The following is an 18338-nucleotide window of genomic DNA, read 5'->3' on the forward strand; positions in this document are numbered from 1 at the left end:
CAGCAAAGTGAATCAATTTTAAATGAAATCATTATAGTCTTTTTTCATTCATGACCCTCTTTTCCCCTAAATAGAATATACACTCAAACCACTAATCTTAATCCTGCTTCAGCAAAGCCAGTTCCATAAAGAAGAGAGAAGAGTATAAACTTCACCATTTAAATTCCCCATCTTCAGCTGATAAAATAAGGGAACCGTACCGTTTGTTGTCTTATCGATTCTACAATGAGGACTGAGTGAAATAAATCAAAGAAAGCACTTTGTAAATTGCTAAACATCAAAGCTCTGATGATACTGCTGATAATTCCCATCCCCTCTACTAACGTCCAGTCAGGGACTCTGCATTGCCTTCCTATCCACTCTACATTGCTGCTCTCCAAACAGAATCTGTGGCCTCCTGACTGCTGGTCCTTGGGAGGGCCTCTGGCTCTTCCTGTCTGTCCGTCTGGGCTTTGTACTTCCTTCAGAGACTTCATTCCCCCATGAAACTTTTACCCCTAATCAACCCACCGAATCTTTGTTTCCAGAATTCTGTTCACACTTACATGCTCAAGCTCAAGAAGATTAGTTTATGAATTGGTGTACTGTGATTATTACATTTTATAAGTCTTGGTGCCACTGCAGTGTAAATTTCTATGTGTAAAGCTGACATCATTTACACCTTTTGTTTTCAATTTTTATTGAAATAAAGTTGATATACTTTATCTGTGTTAGTTTCATATGTACAGCAAAATGATTCAGTTATATATATATAACTACATTTAGAAATTCTTTTTTTACATTTTCTTCTATTATAGGTTATTATAAGATATTGAATGTAGTTCCCTGTGCTATACAGTAGGTCCTTGTTGATTATTTTATATACAGTTATGTGTATATTTCGGAGAAGGCAATGGCACCCCACTCCAGTACTCTTGCCTGGAAAATCCCATGGATGGAGGAGCCTGGTAGGCTACAGTCCATGGGGTTGCTAAGAGTCAGACATGACTGAGCGACTTCACTTTCACTTTTCCCTTTCATGCACTGGAGAAGGAAATGGCAACCCACTACAGTATTCTTGCCTGGAGAATCCTAGGGACGGCGGAGCCTGGTGGGCTGCCGTCCATGGGATCGCACAGAGTCGGACACGACTGAAGCGACTTAGCAGCAGCAGCAGCAGCGTGTGTATATTTTAATGCCAAACTCCTAATTTATCCCTCCCACCAGTTCCCCTTTGGTAACCATAAACTTGTTTTCTGTCTGTGAGTGTCTCTTTTGTAAATAAGTTCATTTGTTTCTTTTTTTTTTTTAGATTCCACGTATATTTTCCTGGGCTCCAAAGTTACTGTGGATGGTGACTGCGGCCATGAAATAAAAGAACTCTGAGGCCCTGTATGATGTAGCCCCCGCCAGCCTCCAATCCCCCACATCCTGGGCCACTCTCTCCACTGGCCCCTGCAGCCACATGGCCTCCTTGTATGGTCAGCCCACCCCAGGTGACTGTTCTCTTGCTCTCTGTACATCTTCTGCCCAACTAGCGCCTGCTTCACCCATACCTTTCTCACATGACTGACCTTCCTACATTATTGCCTCCTGCCTCAGCTGGTGATTGTTCTAACTTTAGATCAGAGCTCCACGGGGATGGTTCACTAAAGAGGTGGTGAGGGCCGGTGCTCCTCTGCTGGTTGCCGTGGTAATGTGTCAATTCCCCCTGTAATTAGTAACTCCCCCTCCCCCCCAGGAACGAAGCCTGCTGCCATATCCTGCCAGCCTTCAGCTGCACACATGGAGTGTCACTCCAGGACCTTGCTTCAGACAGGTAAGCTCCCCTGTCCATGAAACTGTTGATGTCTCTGCCGCTGACACCGGCTTGTTTCTTTGTCCTTGAAGCTGAGCAAATCCAGGCCATGCAGGACTTTGGGGTGCAGCCCAATACTTGGCAGAGCAGCCAGGAAACCGAGGAAACCCCCCTGAGCACTGAGATGTCAGAGAAATCAGGCTTGGGGATGGAAAATTGAGGCTGTGATCCGGGGGTGGCCATCCAACTAATGTGGGGCCTGAAAGTGGGAGAGGGGTAACCCCAAAAGTTTCAGCAGTGCTCCTAGGGTGGCTGCCCACTAGCTTGTGAAGCCCAGAAAAGTCCCAGGGGTGATCCCAAAAGTTGTGGGGGAGTCCCAGGGTGGCCATCCACTAGTGTGTGGGGTCCTGGGGTGGCTGTCCTTGATGAGCGGGGGGGGGGCTCCAAGAGAATCTGGAGAACTCACAGACAGGCCAAGGCTGTTGTACAGATATTGGTCGCCGCTACAGTGGGGAGAAAAATGTTCAATAATGAGCGAGTGGCCACAGCTGTGGGCTGACTGATGCCTTTTGTATTAAGAAAGGCCACAGAGGCTGAGCTAACAGCAGAAGCTAAGGTTAATTTGAATGCTTGGTCACCAGAATGTTTCTTCTAGAGCTGAAGGCCCTTCCTGTGAGGGTGGCTCTGGACTTCTAAACCCAGGGGTGGCTTTGTGTGTGTGTTCTTAGTCACTTAGTCATGTCCGACTCTTTGCAACCCCATGGACTATAGCCGGCCAGGTTCCTCTGTCCATGGGGATTCTCCCGACGAGAATACTAGAGTGGGTTGCCATGCCCTCCTCCAGGGGATCTTCCCAATCCAGGAATTGAACCCAGGTCTCCTGCTTTGCAGGCAGATTGTTTACGATCTGAGCCACCAGGGAAATCCAGGGGTGACCTTAGACCTTGCTTATAACTGGACAGGGCACTGCTGCCTCATCTCTCTCTCCATGAACCTGGGAAGCACTTGGCTCCAAAATTTTCCCATATCCTGGCAAATGACTGTTCTGAACACACTAGGTGTCTTACTCTTGATACGCTTTGGCTGCTGATGTCTGTATTATAACTGTAGTATCTGCTTGCAATGCCTGCTACACACCTGACCCCAAGGATATCGCAGAAGAGGGGATGGACCAAGATTGTAAGGGTTGTGCAGGCTGTGTAGGGTGTGGTCAGGATGCTCAGGATGGCTGTTCTCTTGCTCTCTGGACATCACCTGCCTGACCAGTGCCTGCTTCACCTACACCTCCTGACATTGCCAACCTTCCTATGTACCTATGTATGACTCCGACCCAGCTAGTGGTTGTACTTTTGTTTTGTTTTGTTTTTAAATCTATTTGGCTGTGCCTGATTGTAGTTGTAGCACATAGGATCTTTTTTCTTGTTGTGGCAGGCGGGATCTTTAGTTGTGGCATGCTGGATCTAGTTCCCTGATCAAGGATGGAACCCGGGCTCCCTGCATTGGGAGCATGGAGTTTGAGCCACTGGACACCAGGGAAGCTCTTGTTCTAATTTTAGGTCAGAACATCTCCACTATGATAGTTTATCAAAGCAGTAGTGAGGGGCGTGCTCCTCTGCTGGTTTCCTTCATAACTGATGAGCCAACCTGATGATAGGCAGAAGAGATGCAACTTTTTTACATCATATGAATCAAGATTTCAGTATCCAAAAGCTACAGTGAGAACTCATAGCAGAGCTTAAGCCTGGGGAGAAGTCTTAATTCTCTGCCTTAAGACACTTTCAAGAGTCATTAAAAATCTCATTATACTTGTTTGTCACTAATCTAAAAAAAAAAAGAAAATGTTGTCTTAAGCCTAAGATAATACTGTATCTTGCATGGTTAATTGTATAAGTCCTTTACAAAGTAGCCAAATACATCTGACCTGCTGCTGTTAATGACTGTAAAGAGTTGACTATGGTGAAAAGAAAGTGAAAAGTGAAAGTCGCTCAATCATGTCTGACTCTTTGCGACTCCATGGACTATACAGTCCATGGAATTCTCCAGGCCAGAATACTGGAATGGGTAGCCTTTCCCTTCTCCAGGGGCTCTTCCCTACCCAGGGATCTAACCCAGGTCTCCCACATTGCTGGCGGATTCTTTACCAGCAGAGCCACTGGGGGAGCCCAAGAATACTAGAGTGGGTAGTCTATCCCTTCTCCAGCAGATCTTCCTGACCCAAGAATCAACCAGGGTCTCCTGCATTGCAGGTGGCTTCTTTACCAACTGAGCAATCAGGGAAGCACATGGTGAAAAGAAGTGAAAATCAAAATACCCTGTCAATATGACTCATCATAGGTAATGTCAATGCCTTAAAAGTGTGAAACAGTGTTTCCAACACCAAAAGCAATTGGATATCGAGACCTAGGGAAAAACCTGCTTCAGTTCAGAAATGGATCTGTATGATTCACACAATCGCTCTGAACCTGCTTAACATCCAAAGGTTCTCCCATATGTGAACTCACCAAGAAAAGGTTTCACACACCAGAGGACCTAAATGAAGGAATGATTCAAGGAATGGGTTTTAAGTCAAAAAAGAATTTGAGGCAGTAGAATCCTTTTTGTCTGTTTCACTGCATTAAATATATGTTAAATGCCTTCTGCAAAGGTAATTTGCATACCTGCAAGTGAAACACAAAGGCATTTCTTCTGGATGGAACACTTGTCAGTTTTGATCATTTTTATTCCTGTCGTATGCTGTCTCACTCAACCCTGTTCTGTCCTTTCTTTTCTCTGCTCCATTATAATCTGCATGAGAACCTCATTTAATTCAGCCTCCTCCACCCAGTGCCTTTGGAGAATGGAGGTTGCTTCTGTCTTTTGGGTTTGGTTTTTCCTGAAAGTATGTTGTAAAAACTATATTCTTCCTTCATATCAAAACCCATGCAGTTTTTTTTTTTCCAATTTTAGTTTCCCTCTGTGAACAGCAACCTGCAATCAAAATTTTGGCAGATAAATATATTACAGGGCTTTTCATTTTATGAGTGCTGCTATTGAACTTGGGCATATTGTATGGGAGGATAGAGTACATTTTTCATGCCAACCATTAATCTCCTCCTCCTCTTTGTTCCCATCACACTGAAACTCCACCTCCATGACTGCATGTACCAATCTTAGTGTGTTCATTGTTATATAACCTGCTCCATGAGGGTAAGAGTAAATTTAATTTACTCTTTCATTCAACAAGCATTTGAGTGGAATCTGTGGACCAAGCAGTAGACTACTGGTTGAAGATAAAAAGAAGAATCCGAGTCTTCTCCTCAAGGAGCCCACTTTTTTCGACCTCATCATGTGCACCTTTTAATTTGTTGAATTAAACGAAATGACTAGATAATACCTTGGCTTGAAGATGCTGAGGGACTTTGGCCTCACTGAATAAGCAAATGTTTCTGTAATGCTCTCCGCATACCACATCACACACTGGTTTCCTCTTAAGTGTCTTCAAGGAACTGTGGCTACAAAGATGGCAGAGGATGGGAAGGGAAAGGTCTAACCAGGCAGTACTGGAGGTGAAGGAAGAGCCTGGAGGACAGTGGAATTGACCGTGTCCTTCTGCATCTATATCTATATTGAAAGGCAGACTTGAGTAGCTCTATATCACACAGAGTTTTCTTTTATGTTTATTGACATATAGTTGACTTACAATGTTGTGTTAGTTTCTGCTGTGCAGCAGAGTGACTCAGTTATACACATATGCACATTTGTTTTATGTTCTTTTCCATTATGGTTTATCCCAAAAGGTTGGATATAGTTCCCTGCACTATACAGTAGAACCTTGTTTTTTCGTTCTGTAGTTTGCATCTACTAACCCCAAACTCCCAGTCTGTCCTTCTCCTTCCCTGCTCTTTAGCAACCATGAGTCTGTTCTCTATGTCTGTGACTTTGTTTCTGTTTTGTAGATAGGTTCATTTGTGTCATATTTTAGATTCCACATATAAGTGATGTCATATGGTATTTTTCTTTCTCTTTCTGACTTAGTATGATATTCTCTAGTTGCATCCATGTTGCTGAAATGCCATTATTTCATTCTTTTTAATGGCTGGGTAGTATTCCATTATATATGTACCATATATTCTTTGTCCATTCATCTGTCATTGAGCATTTGTTTCCATTTCTTGGCTGTTGTGAATAACATTTCAATGAACATAGGGGTGGAAGTATCTTTTTGAATTATAGTTTTGTCTGGGTGTATAGTTTTGTCTGCCCAGGAGTGGGATTACTGGATCATGTGGCAACTCTATTTTTTTGTTTTTTGAGAAACCTCCATACTGTTCTTCATAGTGGTTGTGTTCTGTTTTCTCCAAACTCTCTCCATCATTTGTTATTTGTAGACTTTATAATGATGGCAGTTCTGACCAGTGTGAGGTATTGCCTCATTCACACAGGATTTTTCTACTTTTTGAACTTGACCAAACTCAGAATCCAAAGAATCTAAAGTTTAATTCATAATTCAAATTTTCACAAAGTTTGGGCAAGCCATCAACTAAATGCTTCTTTTATACCTATGGGCTTCCCTGGTGGCTCAGACAGTAAAGAATCAGCCTGCAATGGAGGAGACCTGGGTTTGGTGACTGGGTCAGGAAGATCCCCTGGAGAAGGGAATGGCAACCCACTCCAGTATTCTCGCCTGGAGAATCCCATGAAGAGGAGCCTGGTAGGCTAAGTCCATGGGGTCACAAAATGTCAGACACAACTGAGTGAAAGTGACTTTCACTTTCATGGTGACCTATGATCTGACATACCACAGACACAGGTATCTAGACTGAGATGAAGAAAGAGACTGTCTAAGTGGTAAGACCCTCTGGCCAATTAATATCACAACAAATAATCTACAGAAAAGGAGACTTAGACTCTCCCAGGGCTCTTCAAGTTTATTTACACTCTCGGTGGTATTATTGATTAAACCAAGTTCCGTTTTCTCAGGAGTTTCTATTTTAAAACTCCTTCCTAGGAAATAGTAGGGTTTAGTCAACAGTTTAGACTTTCATCATTTAGTCAACAGTTATTGAGTGCCATTCCATGCAGACCCTGTGCTGGCTGCTGCAGGTATGAAGGTAAATATGACTCTCTCTCTAGAAGCTCCCAGTTCAGTGAAGTAACAAACAGTTAAATAAATATGCTAAAGGGAACCAGAGTTTTAATCCCCCTTCAACTCATGATTGTTTGAGTCACATGTATCTTCTTCAGAACTCAAAGAGTACCTGCTAACTTGATTGCCCAACCTTTTGAGATACAAATTAGAAAACTAGGGAGAAAGAAGAGACTAGCAAGAAAATGGTAGCAGGAGATGAAGGGAATAAAGTTGCTAAATCAGACTGCTGAAAGAGCAAGGATGAAACAAGAGGGCAGGAAAAAGTCACAGGGAACTAAAGCTGAAGACATCATTTTGGAGGATGATATGTGAGCGACTCTGAAATATAAGAGTTTATCATGTGGAGGGTAAGAAGAATGGAGAAAATAATTCTGAGAACAGTTATTCTGAGGTAGGGAGTGGCATCTCCTTTGTTGTTTGGTTGAGGAAGAAAAGTAAAGTTAGAATGTATTATAAATCATTTGGGGTCAGCCAGGCCAGGCTTCTCTATGCATCATTTTTTTGCAGAGACTGAGCTACAGGGGTCCCCAAGGTTTAGTGTGCATTTGGAATACAGGCTCTATAATGGGAGTGTATAAAGGAGCATGACCAGTGAGTTTCAGTTTGGAAATGCCAACCTCATTTAGCTAAGAAGAACTTTTCTCAGGCTGAAGGGCCCTAATGGGTGATTTATTTCAACGTAGCATTATCTTGCAATGCCAGTGAAAGCTCCAGGAAAGCAGCTGATGCATAAATGGTTGAGCAACATTTAAAAAAAAAAAAAGCAAGGTAGGTATTCAATAGTAAAAAGACAGAAAAGGAGTAGAAAAGAAACAGCAGAGCAGAAATTCAACAGCTGAATAAAGCTGAGGAAGGTAGAGAAGAAGACAGGCGGTCCATGGGCCTATGAGCTGTATTTGTCATCCTCAGCTCTATGGAATACTGTGATCCTGCTAATGCTTGGCACAGTTTTTCTTTTTTGATGAAGACTAGGTGACTTTTGGGCTTCCCTGGTGGCTCAGTGGTAAAGAATCCGCCTGCCAATGAGGGAGACAAGGGTTTTCGATTCCTTATCCAGGAAGATCCCACATACTGCAGAGCAACTAGCTAAGCCTGTGCTCTAGAGCCAGAGAGCTGCAACTGCTGAGCCCAGGCACCACGACTACTAAAGCCCGAGAGCCTAGAGCCTGTGCTCTGCAAGCAGAGAGTGGCTCCTACCCTCCACGGTTAGAGAAAGCCTGCGCAGCAACAAAGACCCAGCACAGCCAAAAATAAATAAATAAAAAATTTTTAAAAAACAAAAAAATGGTTGAATCAATGCCTATACTAAAAAAAAAAAAAAAAAAAAAGACTTTCAACCTATGACATTAGAAAGAAATCTGTCACTACAAAGCCATAGTCATCAAGACAGTATGGTACTGGCACAAAGATAGAAATATAGATCAATGGAACAAAATAGAAAGCCCAGAGATAAATCCACACACCTATGGACACCTGATCTTCGACAAAGGAGGCAAGAATATACAATGGAGAAAACACAATCTCTTTAACAAGTGGTGCTGGGAAAACTGGTCAACCACTTGTAAAAGCATGAAATTAGAACACTTTCTAACACCATACACAAAAATAAACTCAAAATGGATTAAAGATCTAAACCTAAGACCAGAAACTATAAAACTCCTAGAGGAAAACATAGGCAAAACACTCTCCGACATAAATCACAGCAGGATCCTCCATGACCCACCTCCCAGGATATTGGAAATAAAAGCAAAAATAAACAAATGGGACCTAATTAAACTTAAAAGCTTTTGCACAACAAAGGAAACTACAAGCAAGGTGAAAAGACAGCCTTCAGAATGGGAGAAAATAATAGCAAACGAAGCAACAGACAAACAATTAATCTCAAAAATATACAAGCAACTCCTGCAGCTGAATTCCAGAAAAATAAACGACCCAATCAAAAAATGGGCCAAAGAACTAAACAGACATTTCTCCAAAGAAGACATACAGATGTCTAACAAACACATGAAAAGATGGTCAACATCACTCATTATTAGAGAAATGCAAATCAAAACCACAATGAGGTACCATTTCACACCCATCAGAATGGCTGCTATCCAAAAGTCTACAAGCAATAAATGCTGGAGAGGGTGTGGAGAAAAGGGAACTCTCTTACACTGTTGGTGGGAATGCAAACTAGTACAGCCACTATGGAGAACAGTGTGGAGATTCCTTAAAAAACCAGAAATAGAACTGCCATATGACCCAGCAATCCCACTGCTGGGCATACACAGTGAGGAAACCAGAATTGAAAGAGACGCGTGTACCCCAATGTTCATCGCAGCACTGTTTACAATAGCCAGGACACGGAAGCAACCTAGATGTCCATCAGCAGACAAATGGATAAGGAAGCTGTGGTACATATACACAATGGAATATTACTCAGCCATTAAAAAGAATGCATTTGAATCAGTTCTACTGAGATGGATCAAACTGGAGCCCATTATACAGAGTGAAGTAAGCCAGAAAGAAAAACACCAATACAGTATACTAATGCATATATATGGAATTTGAAAGATGGTAACAATAACCCTATATGCGAGACAGAATAAGACACACAGATGCATAGAACAGTCTTATGAACTCTGAGGGAGAAGGTGAGGGTGGGACGTTCTGGGAGAATAGCATTGAAACATGTATATTATCATATGTGAAACAGAACACCATTCCATGTTCGATGCATGAGACAAGGGCTCAGGGCCGGGGCAATGGGATGACCCAGAGGGATGGGATGGGGAGGGAGGTGGGAGAGGGGTTCAGGATGGGGAACACATGTAAACCCATGGCTGATTCATGTCAATGCATGGCAAAAACTACTACAGTATTATAAAGTAATTATTCCCCAACTAAAATAAATAAATTTATTAATAAAAAAAAAGAAATAAAGAAATCTGTCATATTTCCAACAAATGCAGGATAGGTTTGGTGTTTTTTTGTTTGTTTTTCTTTAGGGGAAAACACGTTTCTACCTCCATTCCTTCCCTGGTGATTCAATATTATGAGTGCATGTGTGCTTAGTCACTAAGTTGTATCCAACTTAGTTGTATCTTAGTTGTGTCTTCGACTCCACGGATCGTAGCCCACCAGGCTCCTCTGTCCAGGCAAGAATACTGGAGTGTGTTGCCATTTCCTCCTCCAGGGGATCTTCCCGACCCAGGGACTATACCTGCATCTCTTACATCTCCTGCATTGTCAGGCAGATTCTTTACCACTGTGCCACCTGTAAGCTGACATGATGCAGTATTCTAGATCAAACACAAATCAGCATGAAATATCATGGCATGTACAAGAGACTGCAAGTTGTTCCTTGGACCTGTAACTGGAGATGAAGGTCCGTTTATGGAGTATTTACTCTGGGCCAGGCTCAAAGATGAGCCCTTTCCTTGGACCATTTCATAATCCTCATAACAATCCTGAAGTAGGTGCTATTATAATCCCTATTTGATCAGTTTAGAGGGATTAAATAACACTGCCCAAGATCACACAACTAGCAAACAACAGAATCAAGATTCTAATAAGCAACTAAATTTCAAAGCCAATGTTTCCAATTACAGGACATTCTGCCACCTCACATTGTACAGTGGGGTCTGAGCACTGTCCTCCAGGTCTGTGCATCTCCAACTAGCACATGTGTTCAGGGCTACTTGAAGTCAGAGTATATATGTGGTCATTTGCTTAGTAAATCAGTTGTGCTCAAAGGCCTGTGAGGGAACATTCTCAGGTGAGAAGATGTTAAAAAGGAAGAACTTTAAAACATCTAAGAAAAATAAATAAGAACATCAGTTCAGTTCAGTCACTCAGTCGTGTCCAAGTCTTTGTGACCCCATGGACTGCAGCACACCAGGCTTCCCTGTCCTTCACCATCTCCCAGAGCTTACTCAAACTCATGTCCATTGAGTCGGTGATGCCATCCAACCATCTCATCCTCTGTCATCCCCTTCTCCTCCCCCCTTCAATCTTTCCTAGCATCAGGGTCTTTTCAAATGAGTTGGTTCTTTGCATCAGGTGGCCAAAGTATTGGAGTTTCAGCTTCAGCATCAGTCCTTCCAATGAATATTCAGGACTGATCTCCTCTAGGATGGACTGGTTGGATCTCCTTGCAGTCCAAGGGACTCTCAAGAGTCTTCTCCAACACCACAGTTCAAAAGCATCACTTCTTCATCGTTCAGCTTTCTTTATAGTCCATATATATAGTCTCATGTCCATACATGACTACTGGAAAAACCATAGCTTTGCCTAGGTGGACCTTTGTTGGTAAAGTAATGTCTCTGCTTTTTAATATGCTGCCTAGTTTGGTCATAGCTTTTCTTCCAAGGAGCAAGTGTCTTTTAATTTCACGGCTGCAGTCACCATCTGCAGTGATTTTGGAGGCCAAGAAAATAAAGTCTGTCACTATTTCCATTGTTTCCCCATCTATTTGCCATGAAGTTATGGGACTAGATGCCATGATCTTAGTTTTCTGAATGTTGAGCTTTAAGCCAACTTCTTCACTCTCTTCTTTCCCTTTCATCAAGAGGCTCTTTAATTCTTCTTTGCTTTCTTCCATAAGGGTGGTGTCATCGCATATCTGAGGTTATTGATATTTCTCCCAGCAATCTTGATTCCAGCTTGTGCTTCATCCAGTCTGGCATTTCTCATGATGTACTCTGCATATAAGTAAAATAAGCAGGGTGACAATATGCAGCCTTGACATACTCCTTTCCCGATTTGGAACCAGCGTGTTTTTCCATGTTCAGTTCTAACTGTTGCTTTTTGACCTGAAACATACCATGGGTTAATACACACACTTTTATGAATATAAAGGTAAATTATTTGGTTTTGAAAAGACCTCATGCTTTTCAAAATCTGTCTTTAATCTTTTCTTTTTTCTTTTAGAGCTTTCAAAAAAGTTTTGTGAGATATTGCTGTAGGCATGAGAGGCATGGAGAGCTGCAATAGCATGTGGTCAAGTTTACATTGGAAAGATTTTTCACAGTGAGGGGGATGCACAAGGAGAGACTCAGGCTTCACTGGTAGAGTGGGGTGTGGATTAGAAAACACTGAACTCACTTCTAGACCCCTGAGTCTGAGATGCCTGGCTGCCTCCAAGTGTGCATGCACGTGGGTCTGGAACTCAGGTGAGATCTTCCACAAAGACCTTGTATTGGGTTGGCCAAAAAGGTCTTTGGGCTTTTTCCATAGGCTGTTATAAGAAAACTCCAAACTACCATTTTGGCCAACCCAGTATTCACCTTCTTGCACTACCAGCATTCAAGGCGGCTTCCCACCTAGTGCTTCAACAGCATTTGGTACAGAACAGACACTTGAAACCCATTTGTTGAGTAAAGAAAGTGGGAAAAAGAGTACGTGTACTAGTAATGTGTTTGATAAGAGATTCTGTTTATGCCAAATTACAAAAATGTTCAGAATTAAAGGAACTTTTATACTATTATGTGTGTTTATTAAATTCATAAGCATTTATAGGCTTCCTGTGTTATAATATTTATCCTTCTAAGAAAACCACTTTCAAGAGTACAAAGTTTCCCTCTAGTATTACAGTACTATATTAAAATAAAAAGCTTTCACTTTCAAAATGCCAATTATTTGATGTTTCTACAATGCAGAGATGTCTCTGAAGGTGAATGTTCATCAAGAGCTTGAATAAACCCTTCCATCAGAGAATAGCAACTGTGTCTAGACTAATCTCTGAGAGGATCCTTGGCTGCCATGTGCTCTGCCACAGTTGGCCTTTCTAAAACAAGTGGATATATGTACACAATTTTTATATGTAGGATATATGTATGTGTGTGTATATATATATGTATCTGTATATATGCATATGCTTACATATACCTGCATATTATATACTACCTATATATGTATACACATATAGAGTATGATTTTTCATGTTTTCCAATCTGAACTGCACCATACTACAAATCATTTGAATATTTACTTTGCCTCAGATTTTTCTCTTGGTGCTTTCATTACTTTTCAATTTTCTAAAATCTCTACAGCCACATTTCCTAGGAGACTTATTTACTTGAGTTTCCTAGTTATAGGTTTATAGATTGCTAGGAGTTCTGGGGCCTTTTGTAACTATGAGATTGTGTTCCAACTTTATGACTCACTTTCTGGAAATCAATTTTCTCAATCCAGAGCCCGCTTTATTTCACTGGCCATGATAATTTTGAAATAAGCTTATATATGTCCATAGAAACTATTATCAGCTTGGGTTTTACATTGAAGTTCATTTACTGTTCACCTTGGGTTTTATAGTATTTGCTTCCTGTAAGTGCACTTTTAGTGGGAAAATAAAATTTTTATTTTGCAGTAAACTTCACATAAAGTGATGCAGGTATCTGTATGACTGAATATCACTACTGTCAAGTCTTACAGGTTTTAGTCTGCCTTTCCTTTTCAAACAATCATTAAGTAGCTATGTGAGGCTGGAGGTCATAAACTAGCCTATCGTGATTTCCCTCTGAAGCAACTCATTAGAGATGTGCATTGATTATGATAGTGACCTGGGACCCCAACTTCTCTTCATCCTCCCATTCATAACTTTCATATGACATTGTGGGGCTCTCGATTGCCGACCCTGCTCTAGGAAAGTCACCCCATTCTTTCCTTAATTAAAGCCTTGCTCTACCCCGGGACACTCACTGCTTCCCCTAAAGTCTGCTAGCATGGAGAATGCGGCTCTCTCCACCCTTGGTATTGCAGTGCAAGGAAGCAGAGCTCAAGTCCTCCACATCCTGTGACCCCCTCAAACCAATCCTTGAGCAACATTCCTCTCTCCTTGCAGGTCCGAAGGTTCCAGCCATATCACATTCCACCCTTCCTTGGACTCAAAGTGCCTGTGGATGCCATGGACAGTTCTCCCATGTTCAGTAAACATTTTCACACCTAACTGTGGTCTTCTCTGTGCCATCATTCTGGGTGACAACCTGCTCGTACAATATCCAGGTTTCACAATTTCTTGATTACCTTCTCATGTTCAATTACCTTCTTTTCTACTTTATTTCAGCCGCACTGTGTCATGAAAAATTTTTAAATGGTTCAAATTGAAAGGTAAACACAAAGAAGCCTCACTCCCCCATATCTACCACATCCTGTTCAAAACACACATCCCTGATGGGTGACTAGTTTTTTATTAGGTTCTGATATTTCTTTTTTGTAAGAATTATCTATGTCTATTATTTTTGCACCCATATTTATTCACAAATACTATGATATTATATATACTTCTTGTAAATTGCTTTCTCCACTTAACATACATCCTGGTTCAACATATCTTTTTTTTTTTGCTATATTTCCTATGAATATTAGTTATAGTTACCATTTTTCTTTCTATATCTTTCTGCTCTTTTTAAAGCTATTTCTTTTGGTATTCAAGAAGGCTTTGCTTTTCTTCTAGGCTTATAGTCTTTCTAACATATTAAAAAAAAAAGTTTACTTTTCCCTTTCTGTGGTTTCTACTCTGCAGTTTGTCAGTGCTGATATATTTTGACTGCACATATTTCTGTACAGTGATGAGTTTGTTTCACTTTCTACTTTTTTTTTTTTTGAGGGGTTGGTTTATTCCTACTTCATCAGAGCATATAATGCTTATACACTCTCCCTCTGCCCTTTGTTTTAACCTTGGATCTACATGGAAGCATATTTAATGTGTACCATCAGGCCATGTGCCAAGGTTTCTCCAGTCTTCCTTGGGCTGGATAGAGCTCACCCTGTAGTTCTGTTTGTGAATACAGCACTCCTTGAGTTCTCACATTTTTTAAACTGTTCACTTGAAGGGTAACTTATCTAAATATAAAATCTTTGACTTGCACTTTCTAGTCTTTCTTTAAAAATAATGTTTGCTCCAAAGTTGTCTTGTTTTCCCAAACTCTGATTTCAACTTGATTTTGTTTCCCTTGTGAGTTGCTTGGTCTTTTCACCTGAAGGCACATAGATTTTTTTTGTTTTTATGATTAAAGTCTAGGAATTTTACAGGATATGTCTCTGAGCTGACCATCTGGGAGATCTTTTGAATTATAACTTCAAATAACTTTTCTTTTACATTACTTTGTTTTTCTTTTTCAAGGACTCCAATTATATGTATGTGAGATCATCTTTGTCCATCATCTGTAGCTATCAATTTCTCTGATTGTTTTCCCATTTTATTTGCATGCTCTTGATCATTGTAATTCATTTCCTCAATACCCCTTACTTTATTTTTAATTAATTCTCTTCCCTCTTGGTCACCTTGTATTTTAATCTTCACTTGCAAGATGATTTTCTTTTTCTTCTGTTTCTTTCTAGAGTTTGCTTAGTTCTCATATTCCTCCTCCTCTCTTCTGAATTTTTGAAGTTTCTGATTGGGGAGACTTTTTAAAATAAGTGCTTATTTGATTATATTTAATTTTGTTTTGTACTCTTCATGGTTTTAGATGAATTTTCATCAAGAGAAATGCTTTCTTATTTTTTGTCTTCTTATAGATTTTATAGTTGTTGTCACCTATTTTTGTTTTTCAATATCGTATATTTTATTGGATTAGCAAAAAGAAATAATTCTATATAGATGGGTGCTGGGGATTTGGTAGCTTACTAGTTTTCTTAGTTCAAGAGCACCCTCTTCTGTTGGTATAATAGACTATAATTTCTTTTAAAAGGGTACCTTTGTGATGAGAAGAATTGGTTTCTCTTTTTATTTGTGATTCTGTTATTTGTTTAGATATTTGTTTTCCACTGTTGTTTTGTCCCATTTTTTGCCTCACCACCAATTTTTTCAATTACGCACAAATGGGACCCTCTCAAGATCACCATCTAGGTCCCCTGCAGTTTCGAAACACTTTCTTTTGACTCACAGAAAATAGTGTTCTGATATGCAAGGTGATATAATTTTAAAAATCTATTTCCCGTCACCCCTAGACTCACACTGCTTTCTCTTTTTCATGAAGACTCTCTCTGATTCTCTAATTTGACATGTGTTCCAGAGTTGCCTTTGCAACTATTTATTTCCCTTCTTCTCTGTTAATGACTTTCTGATATTCTTTATCTCTTAATTATATTGTGGACATAGATCTGTTGGTTTTGCTTACTCTCCTGATCTGAATGGTTTTTAGAAGATGTGTATAGTTTTGGATTCTGTTGGCTGCAGTTTTCTTAAATTTTTGTGTTTCTTAAGGTCCTATCCTAGAATTCTTCTCTTTTTACTTTTCACAAACTAAATGACCTCAACTACTTGTATTCCTTTCATTAAGATTTATAGGCTATGACTATCAAACTTTATTTTATTGATGGGCTCACATCTTTTATTAGTGACCGATAAGATATCTCAACAGATAACACCACAGTTATTCCTCACTTAACACGCATAAAACTTTTACTCTCTATATATTCACATACCTACTCCTCTGGTGTCCCTCATCTTGATAAATGGTACCACCCCCGAGTGTACTCTGTCACTTAAGACAGAAGGATTCTTGTTACCCCTGGCCCGAGTCAGTCTCCAAGTATTCATGATTCTACCTCCTACATGTCTCAAAGCTGTCTTGTACCACTCTCCAATTTAAATACTTTAGGCCAGCATCACCTCTTGAATGAATTACTCAGCCAGCCTCCTAACTGTTGTTCCTGCTTCCACTGTTGCTTCTTCTACTCCAGAGCCCACATAATTTTGATAAAACTTTATTTTGTTTATGTCAGCCCTCCTTCAGAAGGTCATATTGCCTTCCTGATATAGTCTAGCCCTATTATGTTTAAATGACTAGTCATAATCTTCAGATGACTGTTAACCTGTCTATATTTCTCTTTCAACTGCCCTCTCCTCTCCCTTTCCCCTATGAAACACAACAAACAGAAACACCGTGGAAGACTGTAGCCTCCAAACTGGCCACAGAATTAATTCTACAGATGCTATTCCAGAAGCATAACACTCCCCATCAAGATATCACCTACACAAAAATAAAGGATAAAAACATGTGATCATCTCAATAGATGCAGAAAAAAACATTTGACAGAATTCAACAGTCACTCATGATAAAACTCTCCACAAAGTGGGTATAGGGGGAAACCACCTAAACATGATAAAGGCTATATAAGTCAAACCCACAGCTGACATCATAGTCAATGTTACCAAGCTAACAACTTTTCCTCTAAGATCAAGCACAGGGCAAGGATGCCCTCTCACCACTTTTATTCAACACAGTATTGGGAACCCTAGCCAGAGAAAGTAGCTAGAAAAAGAAATAAAAGAATATACAAGGGAAAAGGACAGTCTCTTCAATAAATGGTATCAGGATAATTGGATGCTACTCTCTCATACTGTACACAAAAATCAACTCAAAATGGATTAAAGACTTAAACATAAAACCGGAAACCATAAAACTCCTAGAATAACATAGGGGATAAACCAAACACAGGGGATAAATTCCTTGGCAATGATTTTTTTTTAATTTAACATCAAAAGCAAAGGCAACAAAAGCAGAAATAAACAAGTGGGACTACATCAAACTAAAATGATTCTACTTAACAAAGGAAGCCATCAACAAAATGAAAATGCAACCTATGGAATGGGAGAAAATCTTTGTAAACCATATACCTGATAAGGGGTTAATATCTAAAATGCATTAAAGTATATTTTAAAAAACTTGGTTGTCTCAATAGTGGAAGAAACAAAAAAAAAACTGATTTTATAAAGGGCAGAGGAACTGAATAGAAGACATAAAAATAATCAACAGGTATGTTTGAAAGGTGTTAAACATTACTAATCATCAGAGAAATGCAAAGCAAAACCACAATGAGATTTTACCTTACATCTGTTAAAATGACTATCGTCAAAATGACAAGAAACAACAAGCATTGGTGTGGACGTAGAGAAAGGAGAATCCTTGTTCATTGTTGGTAGGAATGAATGAAATTGGTGTAGCCACTATGGAAAATGGCATGAAGTTTCCTCAAAAAATTAAAATTAGAAATACCATTATGATCCAGCAACCCCATTTCTAGGCACTTCTGAAGGAAATGAAATCACTATATCGAACAGATAAGCTGCACCCCCAAGTTCACTGCAGCATTATTTACAATAGCCAAGACATGAAAACAACTCAAGTGTCCATTGAGGAATAAATGAATGAAGAAAATATGTAATATATAATATCTTTCATCTATACAAAAGAAAGAAATCCTGCTATTTGAGACACTATCGATGAATCCTCAGGGCATTACATTAAGCGAAATAAATCACACAGAGAAAGACAAATGCTGAATGAATTCACTTATATGTGGAATCTGAAAAAAAAAAAAAACCCACATAAATAGAAAACAAATTGGTGATTGCCAGAGGCAGGTCAGGTTCAGGTGAGAGCAAAATGAGTGAAGGTGGTCAAAAGGTACAAACTTCCAGTTACAAAATAAAGAACCCCTGAG

At 40.0% G+C, this 18338-nt stretch overlaps 1 protein-coding gene across 3 annotated transcripts in view; it reads left to right on the forward strand.

Annotated features, from left to right (window-relative positions):
* Window positions 1–18338, forward strand: part of LOC145521646 (uncharacterized) — a 352473-nt gene that overhangs the window by 231592 nt on the left and 102543 nt on the right. Inside the window, exons 6-8 of one of the 3 annotated variants that reach the window (XM_081530417.1) lie at window positions 1292–1475; window positions 1721–1798; window positions 13732–13833. In XM_081530417.1, the coding sequence (XP_081386543.1) occupies window positions 1292–1354 (63 nt within the window). In that variant the 3' untranslated portion in view covers window positions 1355–1475; window positions 1721–1798; window positions 13732–13833. Of the gene's footprint in view, window positions 1–1291; window positions 1476–1720; window positions 3617–13731; window positions 13834–18338 lie in introns of those variants that run through there. The other 2 variants (XM_081530418.1, XM_081530419.1) reach the window with 2 other exon arrangements.

Source organism: Giraffa tippelskirchi, chromosome 9 (assembly GCF_054371585.1).
Source record: "Giraffa tippelskirchi isolate mGirTip1 chromosome 9, T2T-mGirTip1v1.2.pri, whole genome shotgun sequence".
NCBI lineage: Eukaryota > Metazoa > Chordata > Mammalia > Artiodactyla > Giraffidae > Giraffa > Giraffa tippelskirchi.